The following is a 24,795-nucleotide window of genomic DNA, read 5'->3' as shown; positions in this document are numbered from 1 at the left end:
TCTGAAATGTACTCGGACTCCAAGATAATTGCATTGTTTTATTGGCTATTTGCAATGATCCAGCAACACACACGTTTTCACCTTTGCAAACTTGAAAATAGAGCAAATAATACATGACTTCAGACTTAACGTTTGTAGGTTTTTAAAATTGTAGACCTGCTTTAAAATATACAAAACAATTAAATAATGGAACCAGAAGTCTTAATGTAATAGTAAAATATAGTTCACTAATGACTTCCCTCTCCAGACACTTGAATTGCTCCAGCCTATTCCTGGACAGCTAGCTTCCCTAATTGTAACTGTAGTACTCATGAGGAAGTGACCCTTCACCATCGATCTGCCATCTACACTGCAAAACCAATGTAGTCATGTTTTGTACAAGAAATAAGAAAGGAGCAACATGTTGTTATATACGAGACGATCCATGATAATGTGGGAGATCAAAATAAAAAAAAAAAAATATATATATAATATATATATTTTTGGATGGTAGTAAACAGGGAAAATAAGAGTCCTTTCACTCATGACATATGCAGTTTTTTTTCCTTCTCATCAGTAATTATAGTATAGACTGCAAGCTGAGGCTTTCTCGATAGCAGATTTACATTCAGGGTAAAGCACAATGAGTTGTATTCACTACACCACTAACAATATGTTGGTTAGTAAATATGACGGCAATATGACGAGGGGTTATGGTTTTCAAATTATGGAGTAGAAGAGAAAAACCTGCCCAAATGGATATGGCATGCGTCCACCAGCATTACGTTTCACTGCTCTCACTGTTGGTGTGACAACAATTACACCACTTTTCTGCATGTAAAGATATAGACATGCTGTAATATATTATCAAGTAAATAAGTATAACTGATGGATGATGTCAAAAACAAAATTACGTAATATACTGCTGTAGCATTCCTTTTTATTAATAGACAAGAAGCTGTTTCAAAGTTCCTGCTATCCACAGTTATATATTCTGCTTCTATTCACACCAAGCAGATAAATCAAAGGGAATGTGTTTCTGAGATGAACTGTATATCTGTTTAAAAACAGTGCATTAGTGCAGAGTTCGGTGCTTAGCCCCACTCCAGTCTGTTCAAGGTGGATTGCGAATTGACGATCAATGGCTTCCAGCAGGGTATAATGGAGCCCAGATGCTTGTTTTGATTAAGAGAGTCAGAGTTGGAGCTGACAGTGGTGAGCTGCACACGGATCCAGCTTGCACTGTCTACTGTGTAATAATCACTCACTTTTACGGAGGCACAGATTGCAGTGTCTGATTGGTCAGAGTCCAATGACTGAGGGGTGCACACAGCACAGGAACATTCGGGTGTCTGCTGTGCCGTGTGCCAATGCAATTTTCAGCATTTTACACCCAAATTAACAACATAGAAGCCCGGTAAATATCATGAGATTTGTAGTGTCAGGTATGCCAAGGCATTCTCTGGCATAACGGGGCTACAGCTGTAGAGATTTGATTTGGTCGTGTTGTGATGCAGGTGAGAGTGCTTTCCTTCAGGCCAGCTCTTATAGCCACATTATGGATGGACATCACAATGTGAAGGCTGAAAAGTGCATCTTTCATGACTCATCCTTGGAAAAAGGAGAAAAATAAATCGGCCTGTATCCGACCATGAGCTAGATTAAAGCGCTGAGAGCGGACTGACCACATGCTGTTCTGACTGTATTCTGCATCTCGGTTAATGAGAGACACAAACCAATTCAGTACGGTTGTGTGCTAAGTATCATGTATGTCTCTGAGGGACATTTCATACGAGGTTATGCAAATACAGAGTAGGGATCTTGCTGGAAGGGATGTAATCCATAAGAGGCATTTGTGTTGCGCCGTTTGGAGCAAACCCTGTTCCAAGGCACGGCGGCCCTTTCACAGCTTCACTGGGGATGTAATCTCAGTGGCTCTGTGAAACCTTGACAATGACAGGCACCTGTGTGAAGTGATGGACACGTCTCTGTGTAGTCAGACGCAAACAGCCTGTAGGTGAAATCCAAACCCGAATCCAACAAACAGCTCCACAGCACGGCTCCTGAGAGGCTAGTATAAAGGAGCGAAATCCCATCCACAGCAAGGGCCATTGATTCAGTTAATTTTATGCCGGAAAATGATTTCCCCCACGACCAGTTTCACCAAAGCACATTGTGTGCAGAGAAGGCTCCCAACACTAATGTTAAAGCATCGCTCACTATCTATTTACGCTGTGTATGGAATTCATAACGTCGTGCACTAACACGAGGCTCGGTGGAAGGCAGAAGCTATTTTTGTTAACCTATCTGATTTGACATGTTGTATCCAAATGATGATACAATAAAATGCACCAGCAGGATATAAAATATGCCTTTTGATTATCATCTGTGTGCCTAGCGTTCAGCGGGAGGAAGCATTGTAATAGGTCTAAAATAAATAAATAAATACATGTTACACATTCAAATGGAGAGAGAGAGAGAACTGTGATATTTTCCGTGTGGTTTATCCAATGAAATCCATTAGACTTGTCTGCCTGGGGCATTTATACAAATCAGAGCCTATCGAGTGTGAGAGGTGCTATAAATCTGAGAGCCTCACCGTCGGTTTTCAGCGTTAGAGGTGTCGGAGGGCTCAGAACCCTTGCATTCGTCACCGTGTTCTTCACCAGACAGATGTAGCTTCCTACGTCAGAGGGCTGCACCTTCGAGATGTACAGGTTCCCGGTGTCCTGGGAGATGAAGCGCCGACTGTCCTCAGCCACAAATGAGGGGAACTCATTAAACACCCAGCTGTAGATGATCTCTACCAAGGCAAGTGGAGAACAAACAGATTAGAACCCATCTTTGTGCTCATTTTGACTTGGTGTGTGCGTGCTTATAATAGTCCTCTATGCAGCATCAAAATCCTGTGCATTCAAAAATAAATGATCCGGAGAGAATATTATATATATACACATACACCATTAAAAACGATTCAATTAAATCCATCCATCCATCCATTGTCTATCGCTTATCCTGTATTCAGGGTCGCGGGGGGGCTGGAGCCGATCCCAGCTGTCATTGGGCGAAGGCAGGGTACACCCTGGACAGGACGCCAGTCTATCACAGGGCCGACACGTAGAGACTTAAACAACCATTCACACTCACATTCACACCTACGGGCAATTTAGAGTCATCAATTAACCTATCCCCCTCAATTAAATGAATAATTTTTTATTTTCTTAGATATTTTTGTCACATGCAATGATGACTTCATGGCAGATCGGGAAATCGTCACAAAACTAGAATATAGTGCTTCGTGTACATGGACACAAATATTCAATTTCTTCAAACGAATGTCTTTCTGCTATTTTTGTCCGTCGGGATGACATTATGCCACAAAACAAACATTTAGGCAAACTCTAAAACAACACTTGAAAGCCCCGTGTTGTAACTCTTTAAAGCAGCATCCGCTGCTATGGATGCAGTTCTGCGAGAGCACCATTGTTTTTGTAGCGGAAGCAATAAAATTATGTTTCAATCAATACATGATTGATCTCTTTATTAAATAGCTGTGTATTGAGTGGAATAATGCACAGCGAGTGGGTCATTATTAGGAAATGGACCCCTCTGCTTCGCATCCTGCTCAACCTTTTGGGATTCATTTCAGGATAATGACCAGCTCACTCTCAAAGCCTCAAGAAGAACTCTGAAACAAATTTTGCTTACTGGCCAAACAGCGGAATCACAACTTCTATGATGTCTTTTTCCCATAGACTTATATTAGGAAAGCTGATCATTTTCGTGATCTCTTCACTTGAATAGCTTTTATTTCAATCAATAGTTCCAAGCCGAGGCTGTTTGTCACATACATTCCAGTAGAAAACTGTATCGACTGTTTCAACTGACAAATAAAAAGACAATTATTAACTCATTTAGCACAGCATTGATTATGCCACCGCTGATGATCACTTTTGATAACTTATGACGACTAATACTTTAAAAAAGAAATGAGTGTGGGATGACAAAGGATCAACAAAGGCTTGCTCATCAGGATAACATGACTGCTATAGTCAATACAAAGACATGAAAAATAATACAGAAGCCACTAAAGGTGGAATTAAAGAAGAAGAAAATGAAACAACAATAGTCCGCAACCTGACTGTGTTAAAATGGATGGATGTATCGACGGATTCAATATGACAGCACGGTGTTTGCGTCTGCCTATTGTGTATAGTCCTGCAGTCCACAGCCACATCCCTATTATATTAAAAACAGTGAAAACTCAGGGATAGATGCAATATTGCCTAACAATATTGCACAACTCTTTGATTCTGGATCCATAATCTTTTCTGTTCTGGAGGAAAAAAAGATGGCTATATATCCTTTCGCTGATCAACGTCCTCTTGGTTAATAATGAATAACGGCCGTTTCAAAGATGCTCAGATCTTAAATTCACTATCGACGTGAGCTGCAAATAAGGAGGGAACACTGAATGTCAGATTCATTTGCAAGGTCAGCATCATATTCATAATCTGCTGAGAGGACTACAACATGGGGCACAAGGTTGCAATCCAGACTGTCAGCTACAAAGCAGACTAGAGCATATATGTACACTATTGAATATAGAATATCATATAGAATACAGAATAATACATGACAATATTTTCGCTACAAAGTATTAGAATTATCAAAGACACAGGAGGTCCAAACGGACTGCTTTCGCTTCAAAAATGTAATACCCTATTTACCAAAGACACATAAAAACTGATCACAAGCACTCAAAGCCATGAAATGGAAAATAATAAACGTTTCACATCTCAGTGATTTCAAATTATTTTCACTTATGAGACCTATCTAATTTAAGAGGTATTTTAATGTCTTCGGAGCCTCCCGCAACCAATTTAACCCAAATACTGTTCAACACGTACAATGTGGATTTCAACTGTCACACGGTCTGACTCACCGAGTCATTCATCACATTTTTATGGCATTTAAAAAATATATATTTCTTTTTGCTGTTGGAGATCATTTTTCATTCCATGTCAGCAATGTTGAACAAATTAATTATAATCTTACCTGTGTTGTGTATTTATGCATACTTCATTTACCAATAAGAAGTAAATATTTGAACAATGTCCTAATCTATATGTGACTTTCTGGGTGAGGTTTGATTATTATAAGACTACTGTTTGTTTACAAAAATACAGCCAACATTTAAGATTAAAGCTTCAAAGCTAAGAGGCTGATTTTTTCTTCTTATAGTTTTAGTTGATGGATCTTTGAAGATTGTAAAATATAAATACAAGTTTTCTTCCAACAAGTCAAGGCTGCCTCATCAAGGACTCATATCCAACTGTAGTTACACTTTAAATAGATTTTAAAACACAGCAGAAGGTTATAGCGAACTTTCCAACACCTTTGAGACCATTTCATAATATTAGCCACGATGTAAATAGAGGTAACATTCACTGAACTTATTCTGGGCTTTCAGTGTCATATGTGCCGCTTTGTAGATCTAATCTTTGACGTCTTTTCTTATTTGTTTACCATCTGTTGTTCATACGTGTTGATTTGACAACATCTGTCACAATTCCTTTGGCGCAATTAAAACACAAACACAAAGATTAAAGTGTTAAAATGACTCAGTACAGCGTTTTTTTTTAGCATTTGACTGATTATTTATATAACATAGTCTGTATTGATCCAGGTGGTCTATCTATCCCAAGCGGTGTAACATGAGGGTCTTACAACATGTCATCATGACTGAGGCCCGGGACAATTCTACAGCCTGCAGCAGTAAGACTGTAACGAACCTAAAATGACAGAAAATCACTATTTCCATTATACTGTTCTCATGCTTTACATCATCTCCAGGGTCTGATTTTAATAGGATGCCAATTGCTCTTTTAACCATTAAAGAGAAAACCTTGATTAAAGTGGAAAAATAAGAGCATGCATGTACTGTGGTTGAACCTGTAAATGCACTGAGAAATATTTCATACGCCACCTGTGCTGTGATTGATGGAGAACTTTAAAGATGAGAATCATCTGCGCTAAACTTGAATCCGTCAATCATTAAGCACCATTAATCATTAATTATCTCCTTTTTTATCAGCTAATCTGTCACTCTCTCCGGTTGCAATCATGTCATTCAAAATGGCATCCAGAAACTGAAGAGCACTTAGCAAACATTCCCGCGGGTGAAGTGCAGCGGCACGATGGAGCAGATGCAAACAGAAAGCCCGGATGATTCATGCCTCACATAAGAGCTTACATTAGAGGACAACTGCAGAGAGGGATATTCAAGATATACCATTAAAGAGCGGTGCCTTTGCTCTGAAATAATTGGCTGTGTAACATTTCTTTTCATTTCAAATGATCCGGCAAATTTGATCTCCGAGAATTTGTGCTCTGGCTCTGTTGGCGCCATAACTTATCGCACTCATCATGCGAAAAGCATGGATGGATGGAGAGGAAAACGGACGGGTGCAAAGAATAACCATCAAAACACAATGCCATAAATAGATAAATAAATAATGAATACAATCCTTCACCTTGGCACAGTAATAACAACATTACTTGTTGTCACTGGAATCGTGACGAATAGTGATGAGTTCATTGACAATCCCAAAGGCAGTGAAGAGAAGAACATACATGTTTTTTCATGGTGGTGGTGAAAACTGCTCGAAGCTCTTACCTGGTGAATGAGGAGGAGGAGTGCACATGAGAACCACACCTTGACCCTCACGCACAGAAACCCCACCTCTGGTCTTCCCACTGAAAGCACCGAGATCTGAAACAAAGACAATCGTTCTCAGCAATACACTCAAATATAACAGCATTAATATACATAGTAGCAGTAGTAGAGAGTGGCGAAGTCCCGCCCCTTCCACTAGACTCCCATTGGACCTCTGAGATCGTAAAAAATGTATGGGTCTCAATGCAGCTAAAATAATGACTTGCTGGTCCCAGTCGTTATATGCCCCGAATTAGAAATATGTTGTTTGTGGATTTAAATGATAATTTTTCATGTCAAGAGTCTGACCGTTTATTGTGCAATTGTTCAGTTTAAGGCTGTAGAGAAAATACAATGAGAAAGACTACACCACATGTATGTGACGTCTTTCTCACAGCGATTCAGTGCTGATCAAACGAAGATGCCGGTGTGTTTTGTTCCTGAATGTTCCCATTCCAGCAGGTTCATGCTCTCGGTTCCCGTCCGATGAAAAGACGAGGAATCGCTGCCTCAAACTGACAGATATCATTCGCCCCGAGAGCAGCGACGAGCTGTAGTTCACAAAGCGGCCTCACACAAAACCTACCATTATCAAACTTCTTCGCGATAAATCATATTTTTTTTGCGTGAAAAATTATCTTTAAAAACCACAAACAACATATGTGAAATTCATGGCACAATTCAAAAGGGACCAGAAAAATATTTCCATCTCGCCATAGGAATACATGCATCAGAAATTCATATTGAGGTCCCAAGTACCGGAAATAGAAAGGCGGGACTTCGCCACTCTATAGCCTTTCATCATGGCAGCTCCCCAAAAGTAAAGCCAAAACACGGGTGGGGCATGAGCCAAACCAAACAGTCAACGTACGCTAGACATCAAATACGTTTCCCCAAAGATAGCTTCTGACATTTTTTATGCAGATCTTATCACGCTGATGTTCTGTATGTTCAAGTGTTAATTCTTCTGAGTTTAATTTAGCTATTTGATGCTATAAAATGGGATGATTGACGGCTGTGATTGACAGCTGCTCTGAGTGAAGTAGTCGTGGAGCCTGGAGGCTTGGGAGCTGTATGAGAGGGAAGATGTAACATTAACTTTCCATAACCGTCATGAGTCTGTATAACAGAGCATGTGTCAATTTAATCAGAAATGTCTCTTTAGAGATGTTAGAGATAGTTGTTCTGTCTTCCGAGCCAAACAGCCACCGGGGTGCGAACGCAGCAGACTCTCATGATGGCTTCTCCAATATCTGGGATATTTTGGCATCACTTTTTGACAGTGGGAGGAAGTAGAGATCCATCGTCCATCTATATATATATACTGTATATACACACACACACACACATATATGGATCATATAGAATTGGCTGTATCCTGGGCTTCTCAGCCGTGTCCCTGTACCATTCCTCCTACTGATCATCATCATGGTTAAAAAAAGCAACTGTGTGAATCTGGAATCAAACAGTTTACACGCCCATCTGCTCCCACAAGCTCCACACCTTTAATTGGCACACTAGCTTCTGCTGCATTTGCACAAAATGCACATCTATCATTGTCATCATCCATATTGTCTCATATGAACGACTCAAGGGAAGCCTGGGACAGAAAGAGACAACAAGGAAAACCCCTTAAACCTGTTAAAATGATCATAAAGTCCGTCTTTGAAATGGTGATGATTCACAATTCAATTGATAATATGAATGAATATGAATAAATCTGTCTTCCATGATATTACTTTTTATTGACCAAACCCCTTTCACTGTCAGTATGTGGAATGTGCTAATGCGGTAGCGTTTTTTTTTCACTTTGTTGGTTTTCCGTGGAGGTAGAACAAAGCTGGTTTAATCTGAAATCCCAGAACTGCAAGCCTTCTACACCCTGATCCCGCCTGCTTAGTTTCTAGTTGATGCAATGCCAAAGTGTGGAAATCAAGCGACAGGCTGCTGACCCAGGGCGGGTCTCTGTGTCACCACCGCTTTCATGGTGCTACTTTGAAGGGCTGTGTTTACCACTACGCTGGAACTGTTGGGCAATTATGCCAGAGTGACTTGCAAACCTGCATTTCTTCAAAATGTCTGGAACATTTCATAATGATCATAAAATATGATCTTAAAATATAGTACACGGTCGATTTTCTGTCAAAGTGCATTTCCTTATTTTTCAAAACATAACAGTGGTCTCTTTTCTGATCACATTTTGTAATATCCGACTATAAAAAAGGGGACAAAATGAAAAAACAAACTAAATACAAAACATGATGTCAATTTGAAGCAAATAAAAGGAATGAAATAGCAGCTCAACCATATAAAAAATAGAGGCACCATGATGGTTCAGTGCACTTCTTCAACAAGGAGAGTAGACACATAACCTGGATTTGCAAGCATTCATTCCACACCACGGATCAATCTGCCCTGCCGACCACTTCCTGTGCTTGGAATAAGGCACATCAACGGTGAATAGTGTGCAACGCTGGAACAACAACACACAAGGCTAACATTTCTGAAATGGAGATGACTGCGTATACCCTCTCTTGGCTCTCAGTTTCATTCAAAATGACCCATGAGTGATACAACCTTTTACCTTGAATTGATTCCCCACAGATTGGACTGTGAATTCAATGTTAGATACCTACATTCAAACTGCATGCTGCTGCTTTGTCCGCATTGTAATGTCTTTTTGATATTGCCGGCCTGGACTGGTATCCTAGTGATACTGGATCCCATCATCTCGGCCCATTTGCTAGGTGTGACTAGTGCTGATTTAACAACCTGCAACCGGAGTACGGGGATGGGGAGCCGCCGACTGTCACCTTGTCACAATTCATCCACCAGCAGCCGTCACCACTCTGTCACTTTTGTCAGTGTAACTACCTTGTTTTTCTTTTTCATTTGTGGCGCTACTCCAACTTTAATGAGCATATAGATCAAAAGGCGGGCTAAACATTTTTTAACCTCTTGATAAAGTGTGTAATCACTGAAATGAGTGTGACACACAAATACAGACACATTAATTGCCTCGGGGCTATACACCCAAGTGTTTTAACAACAACAGTCATTACTGACCTGCAACATGAGTATGTGAGGTTTCTGTAGCAATTCCTTCCCCTTCAATTATTCAGCCAGGCTACACGTTGTGGAAACATGAGTCTTCTTAGAAGGCTTGCCTAATTTAATAAATATTGAATGTAATTTTCATCCTCGTGTATTTCCGTTTTGCTACTCTATATAACCAACTGCTGCAGCATGATAACAATTCAAGCTACAGTACAGTATATCCAGTTAAAGAGACCCATTACAGTTATGTTGAAAACAACCAGTAATGGGTAAGTTGTTTCCTGGGAAACATCTCCAGGCACACGGGAAATTATACATTTCAGACAGCAGCAACACTGGTTGTTTGGAATAAATAAGTCCTGGTTAGGGTGAGCAATAACAGCCATAAAACGGAACAAAAACAAAAAACAACTATATCCAGTAAATCAACCATGCTGTGTGATTGTCACATGAGAAGTACAATGTAAAAGCACCACAGCAATGCTAATAAAAAGAGAAAAGGAGGCCAAGCGGACGTTTCGGTAATCATTTCTGTCATTTTCCACATCATCAGTGAAGCATTTGCATGTTATAGAACCAGGACACGAGGCTCTGGACTGGTGTTGCCCTTTTCCAAACTGCATAAGTGAGTCAATATTAATTACTTTTTAATCAATTGTCTTTATCCAGACATGCAGGGATGAAATTTGAAAAAAGGAAAGCATAGCAGCAGGTGCTCAATGCAAATTAGTTATCAGTATGAATATAATCAATGGGCTTTAACTACTGATCATCCCAGATTTGTAGAACATTTCACAGTGTGTGTGTGTGTGTTTGTGTGTGTTCCAAAGTCAAAGCATCCCATTAATTTCATTACTACTGTACTGCTTAGAGCGGCTCGATACCTGAGCTTCAGCAGAGAGAGAACTCTTTGGGGAGAAGGATCAGAGACCCCCTCTCTGCAGGCTTGCCTTCAAAGTCACGGCTGAAAAACAGCCCAAGTGTGAGTTCGGCAGCTCAGAATTTCAAAACAAAGTGAGAAAAAAAGCATCCTACTGAAACACTTTGGAGCAGAGCCCACGACCAGTGGATAGAATATAGAGTCTTACTCTGGTCGGTCCAGTCCCTCTCCCCTGATTCCCTGCATGAAACGGGGCTGTGTTCAGTTCGACAGCTTGACTTAACAAACCCTCGCGACCAGAGGGTATAGTGAAGTGATTCAACAGGCACATGACTAGTGAGCAAATTTAATAACGCCAACCTGGCCCCAAGTAAATCAGACCAGCCAGACTAAACAATTGACTGATTTTTTTCCCCAAGAATAAATTTGTCTCAGTCGGCTAAAACTATATGAGATTCAGTTGTATATTTTATGCCCCAATGTGATCTGAAACCTGCAGAATAGAGAAATTGGAAGTCGCAGATCTCTAGGAATCAGCACGCTCTGAAATGATAGAAGTTACAAGTGTGTGCAATGTCTTAATGTGCACTAAACAAGAGTCGCATAAGTTCTTTTCCAAGTCTTAACAACGCAGACGGGGATCATTACTTATTTAAACCCTGCGTTCATGAGGGGGGAAAACATTGCTTGTGTGTACCATTAAAGCAGTTGCCAACTGTGTCAATGCATGGAAATGTGCGATGGCAACAAGAAAAGGCAGGAAAAAGTTGAGCTCCGTGCTGAGTGATAAATGCCCGCCATTTGTTATGCTGAAAGCGAGAGGGAAGGTTCTGCATCCAAATGTGCGCTGCAGGGCACCTCTCCTTGTTTCTGGGCCTCTTGAAGGGTCACATTTTAAAGAAACGTAGACAGTGAGGACATTACATGTTGGTGCTGCTGAATATTTGGACCGTTTTATCACCTTTGTGAAGAAACACATTTCTTACACTAGGACAGGTTTGAATGCAAATTATTTAACAACATCTAAAGAACTCTTATGTCAAGTTACGCTTATTTAGGATATGATTTATTTAAATGTAAAGAAAATGTATTTCTTTAATTAAATTATTAAAAACATCTACTATTGGATCCATATTTCCTAAACATGCATATTTGTTTAAGTTTTAAGAAGATAATGTGTATATAATAGAAGAAATAATGATTCCATTTGCTGATTTTACACCGTTGTCCAAAGAAGCGTTAGTTCTCTGACTGGTTCTTTATATCGTGACACAACAACAGTTGGTAAGATGTTGGATTCGTTGCTTTCTCAATAGCACAGCTCAGATAGTCACACATGTTTATTCAGTGAGTGATATTTTAGCGCTGCGGCTCAAAACCCCCGGGGCCTCAGAAAATGTGCTACTGTGCTACGCTGCAAGGGAATTATGTGATTTGGCAACATAGTGGAATATTAATTAATAATTTTGCACCTTCAACTTGGCGCGGCCTGTCTGTGCTGCATCGTTCCACATTACGTGGTGTCACGCCCCAACGACAGAAAACGTACCGCTCTGCCTGTTATGAGAACTAGAAAATCCAATTGTGTGCAAAGGTGGCTTGGGTGAGGCTGATGTGTGATTGTGGCCATTGTCTCCGCTGACACATCTGCCAGTCAGCCAAACGTGAGCCCAAACATCCCCTCGGCTTAAGCCTTAATATGCTTTAAGTCTATTACGCTAAAATTCTGCCAAAGCCGTATGAAAAGATCTTATCACTGAACATAAGCTCAATTTGATTTTAACTGAAACATGGCTGGGTTCAGATGGAGCATCTCTTTTAATTGAAACCTCATCCCCGGATTTATTGACTCAATATGGAAGTGAATAAATTAAAAGCAATAAAAAAAAAAAACTTGAGTTAAGATGTTTTTTTAATACATTTAACCCACGCAACAGATACACTTTAATATATCTGCTTACTATTCATCGAGCACCAAAGGATACATCATTCTGAATCCAACTGCTACTGTTTATTATTCAATGTGACCATTTCTGGTATAGCGTATAGCAACCTCTGAAACCCATTCATGAAAAAGTAAATTAAGATCTCTCTCGATATGGCCGCGCCTGAACTAAAAAGAAATGACTGATTAAGGAAATGCCTTGGGAAAATCAACACATTTGTGTGCTGATTGAATGCAGAGAAAAAGCAATTAAACAATTCACCAAATATTTAAATTTCTTTTTTGAAAATGAGATAATTGTTAATATCTCAGCTAGTTTTGCAATCAAAGACCGGAAATCTTTTGTGAAAATGAGTGAAGTAGAGCTACATAAAACAGTTATGCAGTTGAAGTCTTCCACTTGCTCCCTGCGTGCAATTTCCTCTTCAAGGAAGTTTTTTATAGTTGAATTTGTGAGGTATTAATTATTCTCTGGAGACGGCATTTAGTCACGGCTATTGTCAAGCCTTTACTCAACTTTTACGCTTGTAGAAGTAAGACATTCTCCTTGAGTGAACACAGATAAAAGAGAGTTTTCTATTATTGTGCTTATTGATCAAAATGCTGCATTTGCTTTGAGCCTTGTAAGAAAATAGTAAAACAATGCTGGAGTACACTTCTTGGTAACCATTTGTACTATACGACATTCACTGCAATGTACTCAGCTTTGTTATCTCTAGCAGGCTTGTGTTTGTCAGTTGCAATTATATTGTTGCAGTGTCTGCCTCGCATACAGCTCAGCAGCTAGTTTAAACAAAAACGTTAAACTATTATTATTATTATTATATACTTTAAGCAGCCAGAATCTGTAACGAGCAAATATTGCTACCACTTGATGGCTCAGAGTTTATTTTTCCACAGATGAGAGCGGAGGAGAGGAGAGGCAGGTGAGGGTTTTTTTCATGAACACATAAATGGATGATGGATTCTGTGTTTTTGTGTTTTTAGCTGACCTACACCAGAAAGCATCTGGCTAAAACAGATCGGTGATGGCATTTTCTCCTCGTTGTTCTCCGTGAAGTTTGCTGAAAGTGATGTAATATAGCACCGGTACTACACTGTTTATCAGCAACCGTTCATGTGGTAAGTTAGTAGGCAATTTGGCCTTGTGTGCTCTGATTAATTTGGCATGCTGTTAACAAAGTCATAACATTGTTTTAATGAAAACCCAACTCCTGCTGTTTGCTTCTGGTGTTCATCAACACTGTTTTGGAGGGAGCAAATAAGCAGAGTACCATGCAAACCATCTTTAAAAGAGACAGATTTTCTGTAATTTATGCCGATGTGGAAAGTGGTTCATGTGGATGTTGAAAAGTATCTGATTAATTTTTCAAAACATTAATGTGTGCAATTTGAGAACAGAGTTTGGTGTGCTTTGTTTCCTTGCCGGGCTATATTTTTTTAAATAAATTAGTTTGGATGTACTTTCACTTGGTAACTTGCCAAATCGTCTTTAAAAATTACAGAAAACGTAAAAGAATTATGTTAAGACTGTGGATCGTAATCCTGCCAAAAAATGTGATATGATATTAATACTCCTCGCTCCTCCTCACCGCCTGTACGGCGGCAGGTGATCAACAACTATTTTTTTATTTCTGCTAGGGATTAACAATTCTCCCTGTCCACATTTGCACGCCTTGGTAAGCCGTAAATGTCGGTCTAGTAGTATTCTTGATCCATTTTTCCATTACGATCGTGGCTCAGTGCGGCCGTGTGTAGCATGTGTGGTAGAGAGAGAGAGAGAGAGAGAGATGGTGGTGATCGGAGCAGAGGGAAAGGCAAGCAGTGAAGTTGTCTAGTGGAGTATATGTACAGTGTAGGTTTACGTCTGCCCATGAAAAAACACTGCAAAAAAACACCTCAACACACCCAAAAGTCCCCAAAGTGAAAGGAGAGTCTGTTACTTTTACAAACCAGATCCGAGTCCAGACAGCAGTACACTCTGCTTCCCCAAAGTTGAACGTGTTTATGCTGGTAATATTGACAAAATTGATTTGAAGCGTAAAAACCCCCCACTTTGGTAACAAGCATAAAACTGGTCTGCAAGGAGCCGTGCAGACAGCTGCATAGATTAAAATGAGAGTGTATCTGTTGCGTGAGACATGCTGTGAAGACGGAAAAAATAATAAAATAGCATTGAACATCAGCGGTCTTGCAGACACACCTGCAGAGATCTGAACTCTACTGAGTGGACTTTTATAGTTTTAAGTGGAACAGAATGAGCAACTGCACATTAAACAGATAAACAGGCTGCAAACTTCACAAATTAAATGCACAATAAAGAATGTGCATTGCACAACAGCCACTGATTCCAAAGATTTGGGCAAAATACCACCTTAGAATATTGCATGTCTCCACTGTGAATCTGACATAACATTGTGTCAACAAATGCAATGTATGCAAATCTAAAACAGCTGTCCATGTCTCATCTAAAGCGTATGAATAGAGCTTCGCCTACATGTTGCTCATTTTCAGGCAAGTTACACCTTTCACGAAAAAAAAAAAGAGAGCTCAAACAGATTTGTGATTAATATGCGACACTTGAGTGGAGAGAGGGGGAGGACACGATCTGGACAGCTAAGAGGACAGATAAGTGAACATGTACATGTTGTGGTGCAGCTTCTGTCACTGAAAAACTAGCAGCAATCTTTGTAGCCCCTGTCTGTGCTTTACCATCTGGGCATGTCTGCCTGCCAATGCAGTCTGGCTTATATTTAATTTAGTTCTTCTTCCTCCTTTTTTTTTTTTTTTGATCATGCTGATATATATGAAACTTTGTAAAGAAAAACAAACTAAACAAAACAACACACTTTGATCCTGTTGGCCTGAAGAAAAAAGTGCTCCTCTTTCCAGATATGCGCATACATCGTTTCAGATTAAAGTAGCCATTTGTTTTTTCCTGTAACACATCCTCATAACAACTCATGAGACCATGTATGTTCTCCACTTTCTAGCAACATGTCAGAGAGTTCCCAGCAGACATGCCAATAAGGTAATTATGGTCAGTGCTACTGAGAAAACTGTAGAGAAAACCAACAATGCATGTTCCTCTGAGCCCCTGGTCCCTCTGTGTGTGCTGCCTTAGCCTGTGATGACGTCTTGGAGGTAGGCCAGGAGATTACTGGGGGAAGAAATGTGCTGTTTGCTCTCATTTACTGTTGAGACATGGCATTTGAGGGCACATACCCTGTAAGCAGTGCAACGGTTCCCACTGGAATCTAAACTCAGCAACAAAACCTTACTGTAGACACTGAAGTGTTTATTTACCCCTGGAACCAAACAGGTTTATTTTAACTCACAGAGACAAAGAGCTTGCAGCTAATTATTTGTTTCATATGAGAAGCATGTTCTTCACCCCCCTAAAGGCCTTAACACACTGGCGGTGTGACGAATAAACAACACGAAAATGTGAAATATTTGCCCGCGAACATTTCCCATCAAAACTATTCACACCCGCAGCGATGGGAATTTTGTAAATTTTGCAAGACTTTTTCCAATAAAAGATTTGAATAGATTGATGCAGGCAGAGGACCTACTATCCTGTCGACCCAGAGCAGCATCTGTCAGTCTGTTAGTAAAATGTTGTATAGCCTAGCTACTTTATTGGGTTTGCGTTTAGGAATAGTCTTAGGGAATTTGAGTATTGAACTCTGAGATTCAAACAGTTACATAGTGTATATCTAGGGCTTTTATTGTGAAACGGAAGAATTGGATTTAGTATGCATCGCCTTCGTTGAGGTTGAAAGGATTAATAAAGTATATGTATATTTTGAATATGTCTGTTCCACCAAATGTGATTGCATTATAAAAAAAAACAACAACACAATCTGCTTTGTTCCAAATACAAAAATTTCACCTTTTAGCCACATAATATTAATATGAAATGTGAAAATATGAATGGCAAATACAACAGTTATATTATATTGATATGCAAATTAATCACACAAAAAGATTAACTGTCTGACACTCTCCTGTACAGTATGCAGAGTAGTATATATAGTATATATTTATCAAATATATTATGAGACCTTGTGTATGTATAACTTTTAAAAGTTTACTCACATGCAAACTGCAGTAGAGCTTCTCGACCGAGGACGGTCCCGAAGCTGTTCCTTGCTTTACACTGGTACTTCCCATAGTCAGTGATCTCACTTGCATTGCTGATAATTAGGTTTCCATCAATGAAGCTGTAGCGATAGTCTGCCTCCGCATCCACTTCCGTCCCATTGATGTACCAACTGAAAAACAGAAGAAGAATAGGAGAGTGTAATGCATTTGTGATGAATGACACACTAATGAGCTGTGAATAGGATCACAATTAGGAGACATATGTCACACCTGTATGTGGGTGGTGGATTCCCTCGTGCTTCACAGTGCATCATCACTTTCTTTTCATCAGAATCCAAAGGAAAAACAACGTCGTCTGGCTCATGGATAAAAACAGGCCCAAACTCTTCACTTTCTACGAAGAAAAAAAAAAAGAGAGAGATGAAGACAAGGATGATTGGATTCATGATATTGTGAGCGCCACTCAGTCCTAACGTCCAATTACTTTTTCTATTATCCCACCAACCCACCAGCCCATTATTAACCATTTTACTAATCCTCAAAGTCTAGAAGAGTCTAGAAATAATAACGTACTAATAATAATGAAGTGATGATACAGTTAACCTGGTTAGACATGATTCACACCATTAAGCTCAACATAAAACATCATCATCCAATAACTTTTACAGATGTTGGACTCGGGTTGTCTACCTTGAGCTGCCAACAACGCTGTTAACATGAGCAGTAATATTTCACACCTGCCGTCTCCGTGGTTTCTTTCCCACTATGACCCAAATACACATTTTAAATGAAAGCCCATATGTTCAAACAGTAGTAAGACAGTAATTAAGTGACATTAGTGACATCCTGTTAGTACACCTGTACCAACATACTCTGTATCGCCTTTTCTCGCTCAAATATTTCCATCCTTTGAAAGGATAATTATGACCGAAAATTCGGGAAGTTACAACAACCCAATCTGTTCATTTTTTAGCAGTCATTCACATCAACATCGTTCACTATCCCCTCTAATAGTCTGTGGCAGGCCTATATTTATTTTGATAACAAGCTCTGAAATCAAAGTTACAAGAAATAAACCAAGCCCGTGGTTAAAATGCCCTTTAAGTGGCTCTTATCTTTGGGTGTTAATATGATATTACTAATAGCATTCATGTCATAGCATAGTGCAAATTTCAAAAAGCAATCTGACATTTGGAGCACTGATGATCTGTCATCTAAGACAGAGGGTGCAATCCACCATCGTTTGTGAATCGGAGTGCTGCCTGACACTTTAGTTGTTTTTGTGGCTGGAAGGGTGCGGCGCTTCTCGGGGGAGCACGGATGGGAAAAGGGTGCGATACATCAGGAGTTTGTAGTGTTGCCGAGGCCATAAACAGTGGAGTAGTCGGAGTTGGAGTCAGAGCAACCGTATAAAATAGGCTTTAATGGCAGTGTTTTCACCAAGATTAAACATTCAAATACATATATATATATTATTTATTACATTCTTTTTTAATGTACTCCAATTTTTTTTAATTACTATAAGTGTGCTATTGGTGGTCAAACAGTGCAAATGATTGCACAGAAACAAATATTTTATACAGATTTACATTTACATTGCAATCCTTCAGCCATGAAAAGAGACCAATACAGATATTTTGCAATTTCTTCCAATTTACACTTTTATTATCTCCACATTTATTCATAACATCATATTATGTTGAGTAGCTTTAAATGTTATTTCAAAACATTTAAATATTTATATTTAAATATTTAAATGTGTCTAACCCTAAACCATGCTGTCTCTTGATCTAAGGTGCTCCGATTGGTGATTTTAAAGTGGATCTTGTGTAAGATTCTCTCCTTACAGCCCCTCACTGTAATTCTCCTCTCTTCCTTCACAGTGCTCCTCTCTTTGAGCTAGCCTTCTGTTAACACAGAAGTGATGCACTGATTATAGAAGCCTTGCTACACTACATTGCACCTCAGAATGTCTGGCTCCACAAAAAACAAGAAGAACACTTGTGTTCTTCAGGAATATTATTTCCCTATGAGATCATTGATTTATGAAGAAAATAATCCCTGTAAACAGACAGTTGATGAGGTGCTCTTTGTGACGGCACAATGCAGCAGCTGACTTTCCTACAGTACAAAGATATTCATGTGGATTGTTAAGAGACACCATTTAGGTTTGTTTGGCATTTGATCTGGTAAATAAATAATGCAACAATGCAAGTCACCATTCTTGAGTACTTCTCATTATTTAAGAATGAGCTGATGACAAGATGAATCATAGCTTCTTTTTTTCTCTCAGCGTATGTAGAATCCCAACAACCCTCTGTCAGTGATTTACTGCTCTGCAGGGAAATAAAAAAGCATTTGAAATAATACCCCCAATCAGTGGAGGAAATTGATCAAATATTAAGTTGTAGTGGATATGAAGCACAGCAATTTAGCGCACGCATTTATTTATCTAGTACATTTATGTACACAGCTCTCTGTCTATCCATCCATACAGTACAAGTACATACATTCAACAGGAAGCTCCATCTGTCCCTGTTTAACTTGTGGAGCGGGGCCATGGTGATGATGAAATAGTTTCTATTTCAAATGAAACAATAGATTGTGAGTTAATCTACTCGCAGCAGAGAAGATACCAAACGTCTGCTCGTGTGTATGGGTCACAGCTGACTGGCAGCCATTAACGGCAGACTGCATTACCGTATGTATCATTAAATATGATGACTTCCAATTCCACTTTTTGTCACATTTTCCAATTAATTTCGTTCACCTAAAATCGGGAGATGAAGTGTAAAAATGAGGACAGTTCCCACAATGTTGGGAATGTAAATACCCTGGAATAAAGGCTGAACGTTGGCAGTTTAACCCGAAAGTTATCATTTCAGTTTAAATCCAGTGTGCAGGAGCACAAAGCCAAAATGACAAAACGAATATCATCTGTATTCTGACATAGAAAAACACTTTCCTTCTGCTCCAGGTGACACGTGAAAATAACTATTATAATAATGATAATATCTATAATTTTAAAATAGTTCATGAATGGACAATTGAAGCACGGGTATCGTATTTCCCTTGAGAAGTTACTGCCGTATGAGCCTGACGACGCATTTGGAGGTGTCCAAACATCCAATAAATAGGAGCATCAAAGTGACTCGTTCATTTCGGGGTTTTTTTAGGACAGTTAATTGCTTAATTATTGCTTAATTATTGCTTGTGACCACCTGTAACACATTTTGTGACCATAAGAAAAAAGTTGGAGAGGGTGGATGGGAGAAAAAAAGAGATTTTAATAAGGAGAAATGATCTATGTTGATATATAAAATACAAAACATACAAGCAGAAATCATTCCACTTCAAGTGCCATGACCATCTGCCAATCACAGGCACACAAAAAACCAGCATCCCCTTTAAGGCACCAAAGGTCTCTTACTTTTTGGCATTCATTTCATCCTCTGACATCAATCCAGTGCATTGGTATAATGCTCGTGTCACCACTGACAATGGAGAGACATTACTCTCACCTTGGTTACAGAGATGTAAGTCATTTCATTGCTATATAGTGATGATGCTGTCAGAAAGTAAAACAGACGTGCAGGGAGCTTCAACCGGAGGAATAGGGAAAGACTGAAACCGAAAAAGAAAATTACAAAACGTTTTTTTGTGATCCGTATTTTCTGCCTGTTTTTAATGTCTCCTCACATCCATTCTGCCTATTCAGCAGCTACTTTATGATGTGATGAATCATATTGTAAAGCATCTATGTGTCATTATATCCTCTAGAATTATTCATACTGTAATACAGGATGGAAGAAAGTGACCCATGTGGATTTACGACAGTGCGCTTCCATGCTGTGTTTGGGATATTCAATTTTCCCTTTTGACAAAGATATCCATCATGTCTATAGTTTCCATACTGACAGGAACAGACAGAGAGCTGGATATTGCCATAATCCCACTCCAATTCTGCAAAGGGCACGGCCCTGGTCACTGTAGACCACGCACACTGATGATGGATAGGTGAGATTCATTTCCAGACCGAATGTAAACAGGCAGGAAGTGTGCAAACACAACGTGAGACTGGAGATGGCAGTTGGCAGAGAGCAGAGTCACACCAATACTTTTTGGGGAGTGTTTTTCTTTTCTTTTTAAATTGGTCCATTTTGACAGATGAGAACAATGTCATCTGAACTCGGTGACACTTGCGCTAAAACGACCTGAAATCTCAGGTTTCAGTCCTGCGTGTGACAACAATGCAGTCGGTCAGAGCTCACCATGTAATCCGGGAATAATGACAGGAAATGACACGCAACTGCAAAGCACTCATGGAGGCAGGAAGGAGGCAGACGCTGACATTTGACAGTTGGGATAATAAACCGAACAGCTCTTTACTGATGATTATATTCAGCTGTTCCAGTTTTCTTAAAGATACTAAATTGGATCCTCAGAGCAAATCTTTTGCCTCCACATGGCTCTCAACATGGTGACGGCTGAGCTAATGTTGCTAACAGCTACAGTGCAAACAACAGCAATATAGGCAAACATGATTTGCTGCTATATTAATGCTCTGAATATCATTCATAAACATTGACTAATGGACACGTCAGCAGGTGAATATCCAACGCCAGGGTCCGGGGGAAAAGGATATTGTATGTACAGATTTTAGAGCCGTCTGTGATTTTAGAGCCGTTTAGTGATATTGGGCTGAATTAATAAAATGTAATTTAGCTGAATTTGAGAAAAAGGGGTCAGAAAAAAAGTTTGGTTTTAGAAATATTTTTTTCAGTGATTTGTTTGGTTTTTTTTGGCTGTGTTTGGTGTCTTACCCAGGGAAACGTGCCTGCTTTGCTGTGATCCAGACAAAAACAGACAGCTCTTTTCTTCCTGTTTGGCTGTTTTAGAAGCACCATTCCAGCTGCACTGGGCTAATTACAATACAGTGCCAGCGCCACTGCGAAAATCTGTCTTGTTACAAATGACAGAAACCCGTCGATCCTTTATGGAAAATAGGGTTTTCCATGAAAACATCAGATTGTTGAGAGCTTACGGAAATTTGTTGAATTCTCTATGCAGGAAAAACCCTGTATTAGTTAGCTATTTGTGAGGTTATTTGACCTATGTACAGTTTGTGTGAACGTCAAATAAACCAAAAAGCTAAACTTTTCCATTTTGGCCCAAACAAGGGCAAACGAACTGTTGGTTTGACTGCACCATTAGTTTTACCTTCACTCCTGTAGTCCTCCTGAGAGGTGAACAGGCTCAGGGCTGACAGGGGATGACTGGAGAAAGCAGGCCAGTCAGGAGTCGCCGGCCCACCACTGTGGTGTTGTCGGGGTCTGCTGCGCGAGTTGAGCACTGACGAGCTGTCCGGTTTCATTCTTAATACTGCTGCATATGATATCGGCCGTGCTGCAACAGCTCTGGCAAAGTCTGGAAGAAAAGGTGAAGTTACATCAGCAAATGTATCACGTTGGTCTGTTATTACACATAACACCTGTCTGTCAATAGTCGTGATTTTGAGTTCTTTACTCCTCACAGAGCAGCCCAAAGAAAGGTGTTTTCGAAAAATATTGGAAAAGTATCTTAAATCCGAATTATGCAAATGTCTCTTTAATTGGTAGAACTATTCTCTGTACTATCCTCCTCCTTTGTGAAACTGATGAGCGTCAACCGGTTTTATACTACCGTATGAGGAACAATTAGCAACAAAGTAGCATTTTACAAGGCGGGAATCTTGCTGAACAGAAACAAAGAGTGGAGTCAGCAAGATGAGGAGGTGTCACAGCTCTGATGGGTGGAAAACCCTCTAATGCATGTCCTACTGCCTGCAGCAAATGCATGTTAAACATTACAACAGTATCAGTTGTGTATTTAAGGGGCATTTTTATTAAGGGTTATTTTTTTTTATTTGGTTCTCTCAAAAATGTACACGCCATGGTAACACCCTTTAAGTTTTAGCATTTGTGTCAGTTTCTATACACATTCGTACCTTCTTAACCCATTACACAAATGATTGTCAACAGGAATAAAAGGTGGAGATAAATGGTGTCAGATGAGGTCACTCATCTCTCATCCAACAATTTTGGGTCAGAAGGGGGCCGGAATAGGCGGTCCAAACCGAAATGTAAAATGCCACAACATGCCAAGCTTTGATGTTCGCAGTAATGCCGTGTAGAACTGGCTTAGGCCGGGTTCAAGTGCGTTCCACATGTTTATGTATTGTGCTGGTTTGAGGGTAGCGTAGTGTGTGTGGGTAGCGAGTGCATGGTTGAGCCACAGGGAGAGAGAGTGATGACGCTCGGAGCAGATCAGCTGTTGGCGAGAAAACATTAACGGTGAACTTCTTCTCATGTTATTGAATTCACAAACGCTCGGTCCCCCCTCCCTCCTTCTGGAATGAATCCAGAGCCTCTGGTCAGGATTAAGCATCTTAGCGGGGAGAGAGGTGGTGGAGCGGCTACCGCCAACATTTTTCTTGACGACAGAACAATCAATGGTGGTCTTCATTTTGAATGCTTTTAGGTTGAGGTGGAGTACAGATGCACAAACACACACCTGCTAAATGTCGGGCGTTACCCGTGCGACCAATGGAAACGTTTAGTCGCACTTGACAGATTTTTGGCTGTATGTGCAAACGGTTGCGCGCTGAATAATCACACATCCAAGCAACAAGGTGTTCAAGCTCTTAAACCTCGGTGAGCCTATATCAATTAATCTTTAAACTTCTCTCAATGGGATTATAATTTACCAAATCACCACCAAGACACCTGTTAAAAATAAATTATCAATAAATACCCTTATGTGAACACGTCTTTACTCTGTATTTCCAGAACGATGCTTGGAGTCTTTCCCCTTTGACTTCCGAGTAGTTTTTCAGTTGTTTCTCCGGAGCATCGAGTCGCCATTAGAGGGACTCGGGATTGCGAGGCCCTTACAATGGTTTAGATGAAAACATGCATTTCTCACAAAGTACAACAGAGACTTCACATCTTCTGAAAATCTCTGTCATCAAAGTCTTAAATTGAGTCCACGGAGGTTCAGAATGATATCGTCTCTGTAATGTAGACTTCACAAATCATCAATGTCACTCTATTCTTCTACTAACATTTAAATGGGATCAAATGTATGTAGGGTGATATGCCAGTGTGTTCTTTGATGCTACTCTAAATGTACCTACTCAACATGCCACACACAATTAGTTCACCCACGACAGCTGATCATCAATACATATTTTCCAATACAGCTCACACAAATGATGTGGAGCCATTCCTGTTCAGATATAATCCTTAAAGGAGAGATGCTTGAAGCTTAGCAAAAGTCTAATCTGGAGGATGAAGCAAGGAAGGAGGATAGAAGTGTTTTGCAGTACATGATAAAGTGCTATAAAAGAACTGAATAAAACTGAGGAATAATTATGTGCCCTTGGGGACTTGTCAGTTGCAAAAATGGAGAGTGTGAAATTACTGTACTGCATATTATGAGGAGATGCAAAATATGGAACTCCGTTTGAAGTTAAAGGTATTGTGAGTTTGAAAATTGATAGACAAAGCAATTAGCAGCTGGTTGGCAGCCAGTTAAACCATTTATCTTGCTGGCAATCAGCTCAGTTGAGGCGTGCACCACATCCTCACTGCTGATGCCAACACTTCGTTAGCTCAACAATGCAGAGCCTTTCACTATTTCCCTTGACAGCTGGAAAAGTAATAAAACAACAACATATGTAAGTGTAGGAAGAGTACTTCTCTGTTTTACCCCTTGGGTGAATGGCAATGCCACTTTAATCGAAAAAATGTAGCTATATCAGCTTTAAAGATGCTGAACAATGGTTTTGCTGAACAATTGGTTTCTTAATATTTAATTAGTTGCTGTATTCAGTAATCTACATAATTTCTCAAAAGCCATGTTTTGATTCAAAATTACCAGGTTTAATGTCCGTTTATTCTAGTTATTGTTCTCATTTTTGGATATGTTTAATTAATCTGTGCGTGTTTACTTTTTGCATTACAAACATTGTTGTATTTATTATTTTATTTTTTTTGTGCAATTTTAGCAATGTGTTATAATTCTGTTCCAATGTCCACTGACTGCTTGAGCAATTCTGTTTAGCCAGTT

The 24,795-nt window shown here is 39.7% G+C and overlaps 1 protein-coding gene across 3 annotated transcripts in view; it reads right to left on the bottom strand.

The window, feature by feature from the left end:
* cntn5 (contactin 5) overlaps nt 1-24,795 on the bottom strand; it is a 100,217-nt gene that overhangs the window by 36,937 nt on the left and 38,485 nt on the right. For all 3 annotated transcript variants that reach the window (XM_084019487.1, XM_084019488.1, XM_084019489.1), the window contains exons 3-7: nt 21,907-22,113; nt 16,957-17,080; nt 16,681-16,856; nt 6,659-6,754; nt 2,579-2,782 (exon numbers count right to left, since the gene is read on the bottom strand). In XM_084019487.1, the coding sequence (XP_083875613.1) occupies nt 2,579-2,782; nt 6,659-6,754; nt 16,681-16,856; nt 16,957-17,080; nt 21,907-22,113 (807 nt within the window). The remainder of the gene's footprint in view (nt 1-2,578; nt 2,783-6,658; nt 6,755-16,680; nt 16,857-16,956; nt 17,081-21,906; nt 22,114-24,795) is intronic.

The sequence above is a fragment of the Eutrigla gurnardus genome (assembly GCF_963514095.1).
Source record: "Eutrigla gurnardus genome assembly, chromosome: 10".
NCBI lineage: Eukaryota > Metazoa > Chordata > Actinopteri > Perciformes > Triglidae > Eutrigla > Eutrigla gurnardus.
The sequence above is the reverse complement of the archived record's forward strand: the minus strand, read 5'-3'. Positions and strand labels throughout refer to the sequence as shown.